Here is a 17,276-nt window from a genome sequence, read left to right on the forward strand (position 1 = left end):
AGAGAGAAGGACACAAAGGACACAAAGGACACAAAGGACGCTGACACAGACACACTCAGCAACAAGACAGATAACAGACAGGACAGGACACACAGGAACTGAGGTGGTGAACTAACCACAAAACTCTGATCAGTCCACTTCAACATGTCATGTGAATATTTAGGATTCTTTCCAATCAGTCAGACTAGCTGATGAACACAGAGTCAAGTTCAGATCAAGTTTGACTTGATGAAAGAAGATTTTTATACTTTAAAGGGTCAGTGAAGGAACAGAAGAAGAAATATTGAAATATTCTGTCATTAACACAAAGAGTTTTCCTCTTCACTCTCTTGTGTTTGTACCACCAGAGAGAAGAAGAGGTTTTCAGGCCCGGAGGAATGCTGACGGGGAGTGGAGCCGGTGTCGTATCAGAACCGGAGCTGGGTGAGCGAGCGATGTAACCGGGCTCAGCAGCTTCTATGGACATGAAGAGAGTGAAGAGGACGCTGACGGAGGAAGCTAAGAAGAGAAAAGGAGAGAGTGAGCGAGCAAGAAGCCGGCAAACTAGGGCCAACAATCAGTTCAAATGTTGCTTTAATATTAGTATGTCAACACTGAAGCTGCTGCCAGACGAGAAATGTTTTAATTAAGAAAGAAAGCAAGTAAGAGAGCCACACAGTGTTTCCACTGAGCGAGCAGTGAGCAGGATGTCTGGAAATGATTAAATATGAACTCATGATGGATCATCTTCTTTCCTTTTCCAAATGAAATGTGTTTTCAAAGCATTGACGACCTCACTGAAGGAGGCAGGCGATCAGAAAGTTGTGGCGGGGTTCACCACTCGGAAAGACTGCTCTGGAATACAGAGCAACAATTTAAGAATAATGTTTGCCAACGTAAAATGACAAAGAATCGTCTAGGCTTCATAATGTCATTCAAAGATTCAGCCAATCAGAAGAAAGCTCTGTAACAAGGGACAAGGCTGAAAACCATGATGCTGAACGCACTCACCGACACGAAATGAATCAGCTGCTCCTTTTATTGTTGCAAGAGGAAAACAAGACAGGAAATGTTCAGGCTGGGCCGTCCACACTCATCATTATTATGATTTACTGATCTAACTGTTGCAAGTGACTACAATATAATATGGACCGTGTGGACCAAGGTCAGGTTTATACAGCAAACTACTACTGCTACAAACAGCCTGCATCAACGACAGAAAGATTTCTAAGTGCGAGGTACAGAGTCAAACTAAACCAGACTATAAGGCACACGGTAAATTCACTGAGATCAAACATGGATATATATGGTTATAAAAAGCATCACACAATCATGTAATCTAAAGTTTCCATCACATTTCCTCCTTTTGATGATAAAAATCACACTAGAAGCAAAGAATATTAAAACGTTTCTCAACAACATCAAATGTGTCAGTTCACGAGGATTCAAAACATCATCACAATGAGACGTTCATTCAGAAAATGGTTCTGTCATTAAGAGAGTAGAACCTGTTTCCCACCATAGGATGGGAGCTGTGGACAGAAGGGTTAACATGACTCACAGTTCCTCTGAAGCCACAGAGGCTGAACGGCGCCATAGGCGTGGTCTCTCATCATCATGGTCTGAGTGTAGGTGGGTTTGCTGCAGCTTGTGACAGGGGTCTTGTTTTGCCCACGTTATTTTTGGTACAGATCATGCAACAAAACCTTTTGTACCAGTCAGCCTGAATGATGCACACATGCCTGGTTCTGAGACACGATCCAACCCATGTGAGAGTTTGGCAAAGCATGGACACACTTTCTTTGGCAGACACAGTTCATCATCTGGTCCGTACCACACACTCTCCCACCAGTCCACAGCTTCCTCTCTGCTGGACTAACAGAAATGCTGAGATCAGAAAGAGAAGCAGCAGAATGTGTGGACAGGGCGTTTGGTGGTTTCATGTTTCACATTAACAGGAACTTTGGCAGCTGCATCTGCTCGAGCATTCCTGAGATGATGCATGTGCCGCAGACACACATCTGTTTGCACAGCAGCCTCTAACAAAGCAGAGATCTTATCAAGATGCAAAATTGGTTTGCCATCAGATTTTAGAAATTTTCTGTGTTTGCACAAAGCTCCAAAATCGTGAATGACACCAGAGGCATACCTTAATTATGAAGACAGAGGAGAAGATTGACCAACACTATGAACAGCATAACCAGTCTGACATTGTCCTGTGTCTGGGTCTCTTGATGCAGACCCACCCACATAGAAAACTAGGTCAGGGTTGTTCAGGTCGTGGTGTACATATCTGCTGAAGTGTGGTGTGATACCTGAGCCACCTTGCTGCTGATGATCTGTTCTGATAACAGAGCTGAGACTGCATGTGGATCAGGTAATGTTCACTCTGAAAACCACTAAATCACGTGAGGCCAGAACTGGTTCTGCTGCTGCTACAGCTCTCAGACAGTGAGGTAAAGCCTCAGCAACGGGATCCAGAGTGCATGAAAAATAAGCCTCCCTCCTTTCCGTCCACATACTGGACGAACAGGTTCAGGGTCTGGAACCCTAAAGTGGAGCAGACCTACAGCTTTCTTCAAGTTGACAAGATGTCTCAGCCTCAGGTATCCAGGTGATTCTGGAGGAGGCTGTGAGCATGTGTGATATCTCTTAAAGGACGTTCTGTCAGGGTCTGTCATGTGTCAGTTTCCTGTTTTATTTTGATAGTCTTGTCTCCGTGTTCACTTCCTGTCCCCACCCTTGTGTCTTGTTAGTGTTTTGTAGAGTTTCCCCGTGTCTGACCGTTTTGTTCCTAGATTCTGAGTCTTTGTACCTCTGCCTGTCTGACTGCCTTTCCACATTTTGACCCATGGACTGAATTAAATAACTCTAGAGAACTGATTACCGTCTGCCTGCTGCAATTGTGTCTGCCAGTCTCTGTGTTCTTGACAGAACAATCTGGCCAAGATGGACGCAGCAGAGCAGGGCGGGAGGGTCGGCTCCAGCAACAGGAGAAGGTTGAAGGTTGAAGGTTGAGCGGCTGCATCGGGCGGTGGCAGAGGCTTCTCCGCGCAGTGAAGCGGCGTGTGAACAGTAACCGCTCAGCTCAACTACGTCATCGGGCAGCTTCAAGCCATGGGCTCAGCCCCTCACCCCTCTCAGTCAGCTGAACCTCCTGCGCCGTCCTCATCGTCAGCTCCAGCACCAGAACCAACCCTGGTTCCTGCTTCTCCTTCAGAAGTCAGACCCGTCCGGCTCTCCAGTCCGGAGAGATTCTCTGGGGTATCTGATGACTGCCTCCCTTTCCTCTCTCTGCAAGCTCCATTTTGAGTTCCAGCCTGCTGCCTTTCCCTCGGATCGAGCTAAAACAGCCAGGGCTTGGGCCACCGCGGACTGGAGCAGGCAGTCTGCAGGAAGTAACTCTCTTCCTCTCTTCCTTGATACATTTAAACAAATGTTCCACTCTAGTCTATCTGCTAGAGAAGCTGCTAGAGAAGCTGCTAGAGCTTCTCTAGCAGCTTCTCTAGCAGCTTCTCTAGCAGCCCGGCATCCCTACCCAAGCTTCGGCCTCCATGAGCAACTCTGAGCTATTGGAGGTTGGGCGTACCCGCCTCACCCCAGCTAAACGTCACCGTCGGATGATGGAGGGTCAGTGCCTGGATGGAGGGTGAGTGTTTCCACCCTTAAAAATGGAGCTCAGAGACAATTAACAAGGGTGAAATGGACCACTCCCTCTTCTTCTCTGCACAGACTAGGGGCAGATTCTAACCTAATGGATTCCAGTCTAGCCCAGAGCCTAGTTTTACGTGAGCTGCTGTCTACACCCCTCCTTGCCATGGCTCTTGATGGCAGGCTTATTGCCATTGTTACTCACCAGACCTCCCCCATCCAGATGTGCCTCCCAGACTGACACATGGAAACCCTCCGCTTTCACCTGTACAACTCCGAGATGCATCCCCTGATCTTAGGGTACCCCTGGCTGATTCAGCCCATCTCAACTGGGCCACCAGTCAGATAACTGGGTGGAGGAAAGACTGCTACCATAGAGGACTACATTAATGACTCCCTTGCAGCAGGGCTAATTCAGCCATCATCCTCTCCAGGTGGAGCAGGGTTCTTCCTTGTTGAGAAGAAGGACTCTAAGACCATGCACAGGTTGTTCCCCACTCAACAACATCACAATCAAGAACCGTTACCCCCTCCCACTAATTTCTTCTGTTTTCGATGTCCTCAAGGGCGCCAAAGTGTTCACAAAATTGGATTTGCAGAATGCATATCACCTAATATGCATCCATGAGGGGGATGAATGGAAAACGGCTTTCAATACGCACCCTCATCCTGGAATATCTCAAATGTGCCAAGAGACTCAATGCCCGTCAAGCCAGGTGGGGACTTGGACACAAAGCCTGACGCCTTGTCACGTATTCATGCACCTGAGTCAGACTCCTCAGATCCAGAACCCATCCTCCCTGAAACCTGCATTGTGGGAGCCTTCACCTGGAGTGTGGAAGGCAAGGTAACAGAGGCTCTCAGGGCCAGGACCCCCTGAGAGCCCCATAAACAGGTTGTTTGTTCCTCCTTCCCTTCGGGGGGAGCTTATTAAGTGGGGCTCATGAAAGCAAGTTCTCTGGTCATCTGGGCACCCGCTGAACCTTCTTCAGAGTGTTGGAACGGTTCTGGTGGGCTAATGCCAAGAATGATGTGTCAGAGTATGTCGCTGCCTGTCCTGTCTGTCCCACCAGCTGGGCTCCTTCACCCTATGCCCAGGCCACAGCGCCCCTGGTCAGAGCTCTCAGTGGACTTCGTCACTGGCCTCCCTCCATCCGAAGGTAACATGGTCATCCTCACTGTCGTTGACAGATTTTCTAAAATGGTTAAATTCATTCCCTCACCCAAACTACCATCTGCCAAACAAACCGCTGAGCTCCAGAACATTGTCACAACCTTTGGATTCCCCAGGAACATTCCATCTGACCGGGCCACAGTTTGTGGCTCAGTTTTGGGGGGCCTTCTGCCAGCTGGTGGGGGTGTCTGGGAGCCTCTCCTCTGGACACCACCCCCAGACCAATGTGTTCTTGACACGTTCACGCACAGAGAAGTTAGGAATGAAATGTGCAATATGAACACATGCCCAAAAATGACACAAACGCCTTTGTGTAGAGTTTGTACTGTAGTGTATTTTCGGTGGTGATGCTGATGTTTGAAGAGAAGTTCCGCCGACACCGTCTTAGTTGTATAACAAGTTTATTACAACAAGTTCAGTATCGTAACAAGTAGAAACTACTTGGAGAGCTCCTGGCCGAATGATGAGAGACTCTCCCGATCTATGCAGGGGAAGCCCTTATATAGTCGTTTAAACCCCCATACCATACAATAAAGTACCTTGAGTCAGAGAAACAGATGAACAAAAGAAATTCCTTTGCCAGGAAAGACCACCTGAAGGCTTAACCTTTGACCTGATTCCTTATCAATGCATCTAAAGAAGTCTTTACTTCTCCTGACCATCTGGCAGGGCTCCGGCCTGTCTGACGTAACTGACCCCCTCAGTTAGATAGCCTCTGCCCCAGGAGTGGACAGGATATCAGCCTGTGCCTAACATGTATTGTAAAGTAACCCCCCAGTTACATAGCCTCTGGCCCCAGGAGTGGTCTAAAGAAGTCTCTTCTTCAGGGCTCCGAACTGGCTGGGTCATATGCCCCTAGGTCAATAGCCTTTGTTTGTGACCAAACAGGCATCTTACAATAAAGCATTCATATAAGACTATGCTAAGACTATGCATCCATGCTCAGACACCTCAGTACTGGAGGGTCCTCACAGGGAACAATGACTCCTGCTCTCAGTAGGGAGTGAAAAACAGGGTGGCATCCTTCTTTAAAGGATATTGTTTCACCACTGGTCTGTGATCAGATTTTGCAGTGAACAGGTTCAGTTTTTTTTTTAAATCAGACCCACATCGTATTCGCTGTTTGCCCATAATTCAGGGGGAACCTGATTCATGTTGAGGTGTCTGCGCATAGATGCATAGTCTTAGCATAGTCTTATATTAATGCTGAGGCTGTTGTAGACATGTGCTTTAGTGTAAGATACCCGTTTAGTCACAGGCAGAGGCTATTTACCTGGGGGGTTATTTTAAGATACCTGTTTAGTCACAGGCTGATATCTTGTCCACTCCTGGGGCTATCTAACTATCTCACTCTCCAAGTAGTTTTACTTGTTTGACACTGTGCTTGTTGTAATAAACTTGTTATACGACTAAGACGGTGTCGGCGGAGTTTCTCTTCAAACATCTTCATCAGCATCACCACCGAAAATATACAACAATGTCACTGGGACTGCATGCAGTGAGGTGATGTGGATTAAAAGACAGATCCAGATAGAAACCAGCAGAGAAGTCAGCTGGTAGACTTTGTGTTTGCTGCTGACACTAACTAAACTTGTTTACTGTCAGTTAGCGGTGCATACTAGTGTGGATTGATGCACAGGTTAGCCTGTGCTGCAGCCTCAGTGCTCCACATGAGACGGAGAACGTTAGAGTTTCTTCAAAAGTGGCGAGAAACACAACAAAGACAGGAAGTCAAGCTACAGACACAAGAAGACAAAATAAAACAGGAAACTCAAACCCTTCCAGCTGTCCTCATTCAGATGTTGGTACCATATTCTTCAATATACACTTTGTTAGTTTGATTCCTCATACAGCATGTGAACAGTGAAGCATACAGTAATATATCAAATGCAAATTCCACTGTGGATAAAAACTAATTGTGAAAATACATAGATCTAAAGATGCAGTACTTGTATGTACTTTTATTTGATGCAGGCCTCTGATTTGCTGCTTGCAGCTACATTTTGGTTTCTGATCTGTGACTGGTTGGCTCTCTGTGCCTTCTCTTGTCAAACTGGCTAGGTAACAAATGATGTGAGTTTAAGGGGGTGGGATCTTTACAGACTTTATAATATATAAAGATGAAACGACAAACTATTCAGCAACACAACTTTCAACAGCAACAGGACATCAGATATTGGATATTACTTTTACAAGACAACAATGGGCAGCAGACATGGTAGGTATATTTCATATACAGACTTCTCACTCTGTGTTTGATCAAACTTATTCACTTTTTAGATCAACTGTTTTCATGTTTCATTAACATCAGTGATATTCTAAAGAAACCTCTCTATCACCACATTCAAGCACTCACTTTTAGTGGTTTTACTGAACACCTACTCAGTCTTCTGCAACTGTCAACTTTATTTTTTCATTGATTTATTTTGTCATTTTAATCTTCACAGAACTGATTTTTGGTGTCACTGGGCAGAACAACATTCACATTTTGCAGCATCTCATTATTTATATTTCTTATCAAATAGATTCATGTTAACGATCATTGCACTGATGTTTTTAACGTTTTAACCTTTTACAGTGTCCTTCTGACTGTGATTAAGCTTTTTAGACAAATTAAACAGAGAAACACTGACCTCTAACCCAATGCCATTTGTCAACTTTTATCATTCACCGTCTGATTTTTTGGTTGGATTCATCATTTTGAATTGATTTGGATTTAGACTGATTCTTGCACAACAAACAAAACACAACAGTAATAATAATCCGAGATACAGACTTAAAACTTCTTTACATCTTCCACTTAGTGATAATATTATTCCACTGTACTGCTGCAGTTTTTGTGTTTTTTGGTCATTTTATATCATTTTCTGAAGTAACTACATGTATGTTTAATTCTTAAAAAGTCATTTATTACAGAACAAGACATTTGAGGACGTCACTTTGTAACACTGATCAAAATCTTTTCACCTTTTCTTTTTTTTTTTTTTTTTTAAACTTTATTTTTTTCACAGTTTAAAAACATATATTTATATTACAGACATTAGGAACATGGAACATGAGGTCAGGACAGGACACAAACACACACAAAAAACAAAACAAAAAACTGTCTGCACATAGCTGTTTGTTCATATGCATATACATACGACTAAACCCTGCATGTGGTACAGTTGCTTAAGTGGAATATTTTCAGTGTCTGTTAATGGGCCAAAAAGGAGGTCCATTTCTCCCAGTGCCTTTCCCCCACTGTCTTTTGTACCCTCAGGTTATAGGTAGTCTGTTCCATATGGTGTAACTGATTAACAATGTTTATAAAAGTGTCTATTGATGGCCGCTCCTTCTGAAGCCAGCATTTTGTAATGGCTTTCTTGCTGGCTGCCATGAAGATCCTTAGGATGTACGAGTCACTTTTATTCAAGTCCTTTGGGAGGAGTCCGAGATATAGAACAGAAAAGGACATACTAATAGGGAAGCCCAGCACCTTTAAGATAATGTTGGACACCTCCTCCCAGAATGGCTTAACGTGAGGACAGGTCCAGAAAATGTGTGCGTGGTCTGCCATTGCCATGTCACATCTCCAGCATGGTAGTGAGCTTCCCATTTGCCTAGATTTTTGTTTCGGTGTTATGAAAAAGCGAATAATGTTTTTCCAGCAAAAATCCCTCCAGGTTAAAGAGTTCGTAGATGAGAGTTGTGTCTTCCATACCTCGTTCCACATTTCTTCAGTTATATTTATTTGCATTTCCCTCTCCCATTTTTGCTTTATGTACAGTGTTGAGTGTTTGTGAAGAGATGAAATGCCAGAGTATAACTTGCTTACAATGCCCTTGTTACTGCCTGAATCATAAGCATTAAAAAATACTCTTATAAGTGCCGGTGGTTCGTTCGGGTTAGTTCCCCTGATCTCCTTTAAGAAGTAACTGCGAATTTGAAGGTATCTATAAAAATCTACTCTATCTAACTCATACTTCTGGCACAGGGTTTGAAAACTGACCATCTCCCACTTATCAACAATTCTACACAAAGCTGTGATTCCACGTTGAGACCATTGCTTGTATTTAAAATCATGGGTTGCTGGAGCGAAGTTTGGGTCATATGCTGGCCAACTGAGCAACCTAATCTCCCTCTGAATATGAAATCTTTTAACCGCCTCCCTCCACATTGCAAGTGAAAAATGAATCCATGGATTTGAGTTCAATACCAGCTCATCTTTTCACCTTTTCTGACATTTTATGGATCAAAACAATTAATCGAGTAAACCACGAAGTGATTGACAGATTAATCAATAGTAGCATGTAGGTATGGTTATTACTTTACATTTTCTTATCACAGACTCTCAAATGTGATGCAATCGTTTTTCTCAATCTCATATCTTTGTAAATTGGAGGCTTTTGACCAATGGTTAGACAAACTACAGGTATTTTAACACTTAAATACATGATACATAAAAAGAACAATTTGTATTTTTGTATTTCTTATGTTGTACTGGCAGACCAGTAAGCTATAAGTTACAATTGAGCGATCAATAAAGTTAAACTTCTTCTACGAGGTGGTCGTGTAATCCCAATGGCTTTTACTTAAAAGACTTTTGCAATCAGAAAAGGCAGCTTTCCCATCCAAACACTGACTTTAACCCACAGTCAGTGGTGGTAAAAAAACAGCACAGTTACGTCTTCTCAGTAACACACAATTAAGATGTTTGCTGAAATATTTTCAGTATTACACTTCCCTTCAGGTCTGTAAGATTATGACAGAAATGTAGTGCCTGAACCAATCAAAAGACACTGCTGTAAGACTTTGGGTATTAATAATGACTGTGTTCTCCAACAGATGAACTGCGGATTGTGCTCGTTGGAAAGACTGGAGGTGGGAAGACTTTCATCAGAAACAAACTCCTGGATAAACCAACAGACCGTGACATAAGGAGAGGAGAGTGTGATGGACAGAAGCTGGCTTTGATTAATACTCCAGGTGTGTATAGCAGGAAGATGACAGAACACAAGGTGCAGCAAGCAATAGCAAAATGCATGATACATGCTCAACCTGGTCCTCATGTGTTCCTGTATGTGGCGGGCCCCATGCCTTTTACACAAGAAGATTATGATGCAATGAAGATCATTCAGAATATCTTTGGTCCAAAGTCCAAAGATCACACTCTGGTCGTGTTCTGTGCTAAAAACAAACCTAGGGATGTCCCGGATATTGAGTCAGAATTCAGAGGAGGATACTATTTGTTTGACGGCAACGATGAGTCCTCCAAGCCACGGTCTGAGCTCCTGGAGAAGATCATGGAGTTGGTTCAAAAAAACGAAGGAAAGCATTACACCAACGAAGCATTTAAAGAGGCGCAGAAAGTCATAGAGAAAGAAAGGGAGAAAAGGAAACCCGACACTGGGTCAGATGATATGATGTGTGAATTGATTGAAGCACTGTTAAAAGCTTTCATGGGTGACACATATGCAGGTTTAATAAATGCTCTAACTGATTTTTTGGTCCCGGGAAAAAAATAATCCACCAAAGTCTGGACTGTATTTTTCAGCATTGTTTCCGAACACTGTGCATCGTTTGTGGACAGTTAATCCATGGAGCTTTTCATTTAGCAGCTCTCGTCACCCCACGCTCTTTCTTTGTCTATCTACTGTGTGCGATGCTGTAAATGAATGAATTCAATTACGGGGCATTAATAAAATATTTAAATCAGATTATCATCATCATTGGTATCAATATTAAATTTCTCATCAGATAAAACTGTGTATATGTCAAAATCACATCAACAAATAAAAGGTGGTGCAAACAACACTGTGCATGTGTTGTCTTTTTTCTGTGACATCATGGATGGAGACGTCTTGCTAGTTCGATTTGTTCAGACATCAGTGTTACCAAAATAAATGAGACAAGATTCATTTCAGGATTGGCTGATTTTAGTTCATGACAGTTTCACACAAAGTCAAAGCTGAATGAATGAACCAGTCAATAGTTTTTAATGTTCTCTAGCTGACGTGACTACTGAGAACAAAACATGTATTGTGTTTGGGTCTTTTGATAATATAGAGCCATATTAGGACATCTTCCTGTCAATAAAGCCATATTAGGACATCCTCCTGTCAATAAAGCCATATTAGGACATCCTCCTGTCAATAAAGCCATATTAGGACATCTTCCTGTCAATAAAGCCATATTAGGACATCCTCCTGTCAATAAAGCCATATTAGGACATCCTCCTGTCAATAAAGCCATATTAGGACATCTTCCTGTCAATAAAGCCATATTAGGACATCCTCCTGTCAATAAAGCCATATTAGGACATCCTCCTGTCAATAAAGCCATATTAGGACATCCTCCTGTCAATAAAGCCATATTAGGACATCCTCCTGTCAATAAAGCCATATTAGGACATCCTCCTGTCAATAAAGCCATATTAGGACATCCTCCTGTCAATAAAGCCATATTAGGACATCCTCCTGTCAATAAAGCCATATTAGGACATCTTCCTGTCAATAAAGCCATATTAGGACATCCTCCTGTCAATAAAGCCATATTAGGACATCCTCCTGTCAATAAAGCCATATTAGGACATCCTCCTGTCAATAAAGCCATATTAGGACATCCTCCTGTCAATAAAGCCATATTAGGACGTCACTCCCTGTCTCACCTTTGGAGTTCAGATCTGAGTCATAACTTTCAAGTCCTCTATACTTCTTTTAATGAGGCAGTGAGTGAAAACAGCCTCTGTCAAACAAATGTTAGGTTTGTCAGAATTTAGGTGACACTACAGACACAGCCTTTGATTTTGTACAGACTGTCTAAAACCAGATGGCTGGTCACGTGGCTGATAGGGATGTTTTTCTGACGTTGCTTGTTTCGACCCATGTGGTTTCAGCATTGTATAGACAGCACTGTAAAGTGTGTAAATAAATGTAGAGTGTGTCTGACAGACATTATTACTGACACTGCAGCAGCACAGAGACTTCAATAAAGTTATTTAAAGGCAGCTTGAGGTTGCCGAGCAACCAGGGTCAGCTGCAGGAAGCCCCTCCAACTAGTGGACACTAATGCCAAACGGTAGGTGGTATCAAAAAGCCCTGGGGCCTCATGTACGAATACTTGCGTGGATTTTTACGTGAATCTTGGCGTACGCCAAAACCCAGAAACTGTCGTACGCACAAAAATATTCAGATGTATCAAAGTGTGTGTACGCATGGATCCAAGCACGTTTCTTTTCTACAATCCCAATCAAAGTGGAATTGAGCGCATGTGCAACTCCTCCCTGTCCACACCCCCATTTACATATGCAAATCTATTTAAATAGGCCCTGGACCTGAGATTCACCTCTTTGTCCGATCAGATAACACGATGAACAAAGGAAAGAAAATGAATTTCACAGAGTCTGAGCTCGAGATTCTAGTGAATGAAGTGGAGATTCTGTTTGGTTCCTGTCAACAGGGATAAATATGACCAAAAAAAGACGTGAGTGGGAGCGTGTGTGTGAGGCTGGAAATGCCGAGCAGCGCACACACAGGTGTGGACAGGTGTGGCGCTGTGGCTGACATTTTACGCCCGCTTTTACTGACAAGAATACTGAACACAGGGAGACAATCAGGGCTTGTTAGAAAGCTCTGCAGCTCTAATTTCACCAGCAGAAAATAAAGAAAACCAAAAACATGATATTTAATGCGCACATGCCCAAATGTGCACTGGCACACTGGCACGGCTTCTGGGTAAATAAAGAGTTTATTCCTTTAATTGTCCCGTATGTAAACCAGCGTTACATCGTGCACCGTGCAGCCTCCAGCCTGTTCCCAGCCATGCTGTCAGTCATAAGGCCACCTTGCCATGATGTTAGTTAGCTGCATTCACGCATCACATATGATTTGAACATTGATGGAATGAAAATGTTTCCTACTGACATAAAAAAAATCATCCTGTGGTTTTATAGCAATGTGTGTGCAGTCAATAGCTCCGATTACATTAGGGAAACCGGCTCTCTGCAAACTGTGCTTTAATGTCGGCCTGTTCAACAGCACTGTATGGGAATCTGATGTACCAGGAAGACATTCGGATGATTCCGTCCCACACAGCTGGCATGGCTCGGCTCAGGGTTGACTGGCACACTCCTGACCGATCGGCCAGCTCCCGCTGGAATGCCCCTGTTACCAGGAACCCCAGCGTGGTCAGCACAACCGCTGGCCCCCGTTGTGCTCTAGGGCCGGCCGCAGCTCTACGCACAACTCCAGTAACACTGGCCTTGGTAACCGAAATCAGCTTATGAGCCAATTATCATTGTTTGCAAGTAAATCCATGCGTTCCTTAAATCGCTCACGTTTGCACGGTCCTCTAACAACGCTAACGCTGTCTTTGTTAATATCATTTCCTTCATCACATTGCGCATGCTTTTATATCCACCCATATAACTGCAAACACGTGGGTGTGTTAATTGTTCATCAGTGTGTCTCTGATGTGCACATCACTCTGATGACTACTTGTTTCACATTATCAGTTTCCCAGCGTCACCAAAGGAACAAAGGAATGAAGCTGGCGTGGGTCACGCACATTTCGACGATCATTTCACGTTTGATGCATCTAAACGTGAGCGTGGAAAAGGACGTACGCCACTTTTTTGTGCGTACATGACCTTTGTACATGAGGCCCCAAATGAGCGTGAGCATCCTCATCTTGTCGACCATGTGAATGCTGAAAGTTAAAAAATGTGACCTGGGGAGAGAGAGAAAGAACAGGTGCCCCGTGCTCCTTTGGGAAATTTCTCCTCTCCAGTTTACATGGGAGTAGATGGGGCTGTCGGTGGGTGATCCTGGAGCATCAGTGCGTCTCCGGACAATTTTCCTACGTTTCTATGTAGAAATGATTTCTGTAGTGACATTTGTGGCCACGAGAGCCGTTTGCAAATGTATGTTTTTGTATTTTTCTCCACTCTAGCAATGATGTCACCCACTCTAGCTCTACAATACACACCCATTGTAAACTTTGCCGTGGTTTTTGCTGATTTTTGGCAAAACCGTTTGGTGAAACTCTGAGAAAAGTCACAGCTCACCATTCCCGGCCAAGCCGGTCGATTTGATACTTTTTTTGTGTTTGTGCGACCAAAACTGAGGGAGGAGTCACACTGAAATTCCTGGAATACGTCAGAATATTTAGTATGAACAGTGAATAGTGGCCTCACAGGAACACTCAAGTTACTCAGTTATTTCAACTTTTATGAAATCTAATTTTAAGCCAAGTTACTTAACACCCATAAACACTTTTGGGGAAAAAATGTATTAACTACATAAAGTTGACATGTACACACACTAACAAAACCTATAACAATTATGTTGCTCAATATATTACTATATTTATAGTAATATATTTATATTTATTTTTTGAAAATGATTCTTGTATCACTGTCTGCACAACACTGGTGTTTTATTGAGATGATTTCTTCATTTAAATGTTTTTATGAACTGCATTGAAAGAAGTTGTTATAAAAATTAGGGTTACACAGCTAGTTGGATGTTTTAACTTATACAATGTTTGTTCCTATTTATTATATGTCCTTAGGGCACTTCCCTTTATTGATGTTTTACTCAGACTGGCAGGGTAAGGTAAACATCAAGATTGGGGACATACTGGCTACTATTAGGTGATATGTTGAAATAAGCTGTTTAAAGGCATTATATGCTAATTGATTGTTAACAATTTACAGGGGTAGAGACAGCCCATCTTCAGGAAAATGTATAAGAACCCACTGTTAACGCTCCTCTGGGAGCCTTTCCTCTGTCACCCCTTTAGGGGGTTGCACTGTGAAACGCTCCTCTTGTACAAGAACAATAAATTCAACTTAAACTTTGATGCTTTGAATTCGATCCTCCTTATTTAAGGGTTTTTCTTTAAAATTCCCGTAACAGAAGTGCTTTGGCATTTGTGAGTATGTAGACTTGGTAGACTCAACCCCACTGCTCTGTGACTGGTCAGATTTTGGCTAGAAACAGGTGATGTGTGTTTCAGGGGAGGGAACTAGAAGCAGGCTATATTATAAAGATGAGATGGAAATTATAATAGTTAGAAGAAGATATCCACAGTGACAAGACATCACTGATGAGCTGCTTTTACAAGATGGACTGTGAAGTTCCTTTAATGCCCAGTAAGTATATTTTTTATACAGTACTCTGGGATTCATACATTAAACAAAAAATATTGATTTAATATGAACCAACTCATTCTCTTGTTAACCTCTCTTTGTGGATTTGAGATGTATTTTAACTATAACATGTTGAAAAGATTATCAAAGGTTTACAGCATCAGGTCTGATCAGGCCAGTGTCTTCTGACTGAGCTGGTTACATGAGGCATTTTCATTCTGATTAGGCTGTTCCCATTAATAGTGTAATATTATGGTCCATGTAAATGCAGCTAGTCATAAATGTATATGTTGGAAATGACCAGCTGACAGAGCTGTAAGACTAAGATACATATAAAGAGTTGGAGATCACAACTGAGACAATTCTGACATTATTAAAACGAGTGTGTGAAATTTCCAACAGCTAAACCAGAGATCAGGATCGTGCTACTTGGGAGGTACGGAAAAGGGAAGAGCTCTTCAGCAAAGACCATCCAGGGACAGCCTGAAGTCATCGGTCCCACAGAGACATGCCAGGAGAAAACTGTGGTCATTGACGGGCAGAAGGTGGTGGTTGTTGATACTCCAGGTCTGTTCAGGTGTGTACCAGATCCAGAGAAGGAGAAGGAGAAGGAGAGGGTGGTGACAGAGATGAAGAAGTCCATCAAACATGGAGGACTTCATGTGTTCCTGATTGTGATAAGCTCGTGTGACACTTTCACTAAGGAGGAAGAGGACACAGTGGAAATCATTTGCAGAACTTTTGGCAAAACCACATTGACTTTCTCCATGGTGTTGTTCACCTATCGAAACGAGGTCCGAGGAAAAATCGAGGACCGTTTTAAACGTAAAGGTCTGGAGAACCTAATCATACAGTGCCGCTGGAATTACCATTCTTTTGAAAATGAGGTTCAGGATCCTAAACAAGTCACTGATCTACTGCAGAAGATCAACAGCATGATTGAGGCAAACAGAGGACGATGCTACACCCATGAGATGCTGCAAGATGCTGAAAAAGCCTTGGAAATAAAAGACAATGAAAAGAAAGAACAAGAAGAGAAAGAAGAGAAAGAAGAGAAAGAGAATCTGAAAGAAAATGAAACAGACTCCCGAAGAAACTTTATTCGAACAACGGCTTTTCTTGGAGCAGGTGGTGGATGTCTGATGGGGTATCTGTTTGGTGGTGGTACAGTGACTTCTAGTACACTAGCTGCAGCGGGAGGTTTGGTGGGTGTGCTGCTGGCAGGTGGATCGGCACGTTTAATGACTGTAAAAAACCTGTGCAAATGCAAAACGTGAGATGTTCTTGTGTTAACAAATGAACATACTTGCCCAAAGAAGATTGGGGGGGTCGAAGAAATGTCAAAGAAAAATGTGAAATGTTATCAAATGATATAATAACAGATAAACAGCACAGGACACACAGTGGTGGAGGGCGTGTGGGATGGTGGACTGGCCAAAGCTCCTAGATTTCTGGAACAGGTTTTGGGTTTTAACTTGACTTTGGGTCCATTTCATATACTGAGTACTGTATACCTTCTGATACTCTGACGCACAGACTGCTGTGCTGTTAATAGCAAAGAAAACATTTACAGCTTCCTGCTTCAATAATGCCAGAACTGTCCAGAAACGGCCTCCTTCATATGTTACTGTATTTAGGTTGATTGATTTCATTGTATTCATATTCTTATTGGAGTTCACCTGATACAATGTAACAACATTTGGCCACAGCTACAGTTGTGATTGATTCATGAGTGCTGTCAGTGGTTGTAGTTCATGTTCAGGTGTCTGTTATTACAAACGAGGAAAAATGATTTTATGTCAATGTTCAAACAGAATGCATGTGATGAGATCTCCTCCTGTGTCGTGACGTCATGGTGACTTTATATTTGATTATTCATTTAAACTATGTCAAACATTCACACGTTGGTTCGTCACATGTTGAACTTGTTTTGCAGATTGTGTGTTGTGTGTTTTTGTTCATTGTGTAGATTATAAGACACTTCTGTCACTTTCATCTCTGCACTTTTCTTTAAAATGTCCCCGCTGAGGGATGAATAAAGTAGAATCTAAAAAATCTAATCTAAGTCAGCTCAGCTACACGCACACACACACACACACACATACATACACACATACACTCACACACACACACATACATACACACACACACACACACACACACACATACATACACACACACACATACATACATACATACACACATACACACACACACACACACATACATACACACATACACATACATACATACATACACACACACACATACACTCACACACACACACATACATACACACACACACACACACACACACACACACACACACATACACACACA

The 17,276-nt window shown here is 42.7% G+C and overlaps 2 protein-coding genes across 2 annotated transcripts; both read left to right on the plus strand.

Annotated features, from left to right (window-relative positions):
* Positions 1–6,911: 6,911 nt before the first annotated feature.
* LOC104934956 (GTPase IMAP family member 4-like) lies at positions 6,912–10,591 on the plus strand. The gene is made up of 2 exons (XM_010750734.3): positions 6,912–7,022; positions 9,632–10,591. Exons 1-2 carry the CDS (start codon positions 7,007–7,009, stop codon positions 10,309–10,311), a joined length of 696 nt encoding a protein of 231 aa, XP_010749036.3. The 5' UTR covers positions 6,912–7,006; the 3' UTR covers positions 10,312–10,591.
* Positions 10,592–14,662: 4,071 nt separating this feature from the next.
* Positions 14,663–17,033, plus strand: LOC104934954 (GTPase IMAP family member 4-like). The gene is made up of 2 exons (XM_010750733.3): positions 14,663–14,939; positions 15,339–17,033. Exons 1-2 carry the CDS (start codon positions 14,894–14,896, stop codon positions 16,211–16,213), a joined length of 921 nt encoding a protein of 306 aa, XP_010749035.2. The 5' UTR covers positions 14,663–14,893; the 3' UTR covers positions 16,214–17,033.
* Positions 17,034–17,276: the final 243 nt, after the last annotated feature.

The sequence above is a fragment of the Larimichthys crocea genome, unplaced genomic scaffold (assembly GCF_000972845.2).
Source record: "Larimichthys crocea isolate SSNF unplaced genomic scaffold, L_crocea_2.0 scaffold33, whole genome shotgun sequence".
Classification (NCBI taxonomy): domain Eukaryota; kingdom Metazoa; phylum Chordata; class Actinopteri; family Sciaenidae; genus Larimichthys; species Larimichthys crocea.

Excerpts from the sequence above, each read along its gene's own strand:
- LOC104934954 (XM_010750733.3), top strand. The coding sequence starts at position 14,894 with ATGAGCTGCTTTTACAAGATGGACTGTGAAGTTCCTTTAATGCCCA. Across the intron at positions 14,940-15,338 it reads TGAAGTTCCTTTAATGCCCA|CTAAACCAGAGATCAGGATC; the intron begins GTAAGTATATTT and ends AATTTCCAACAG.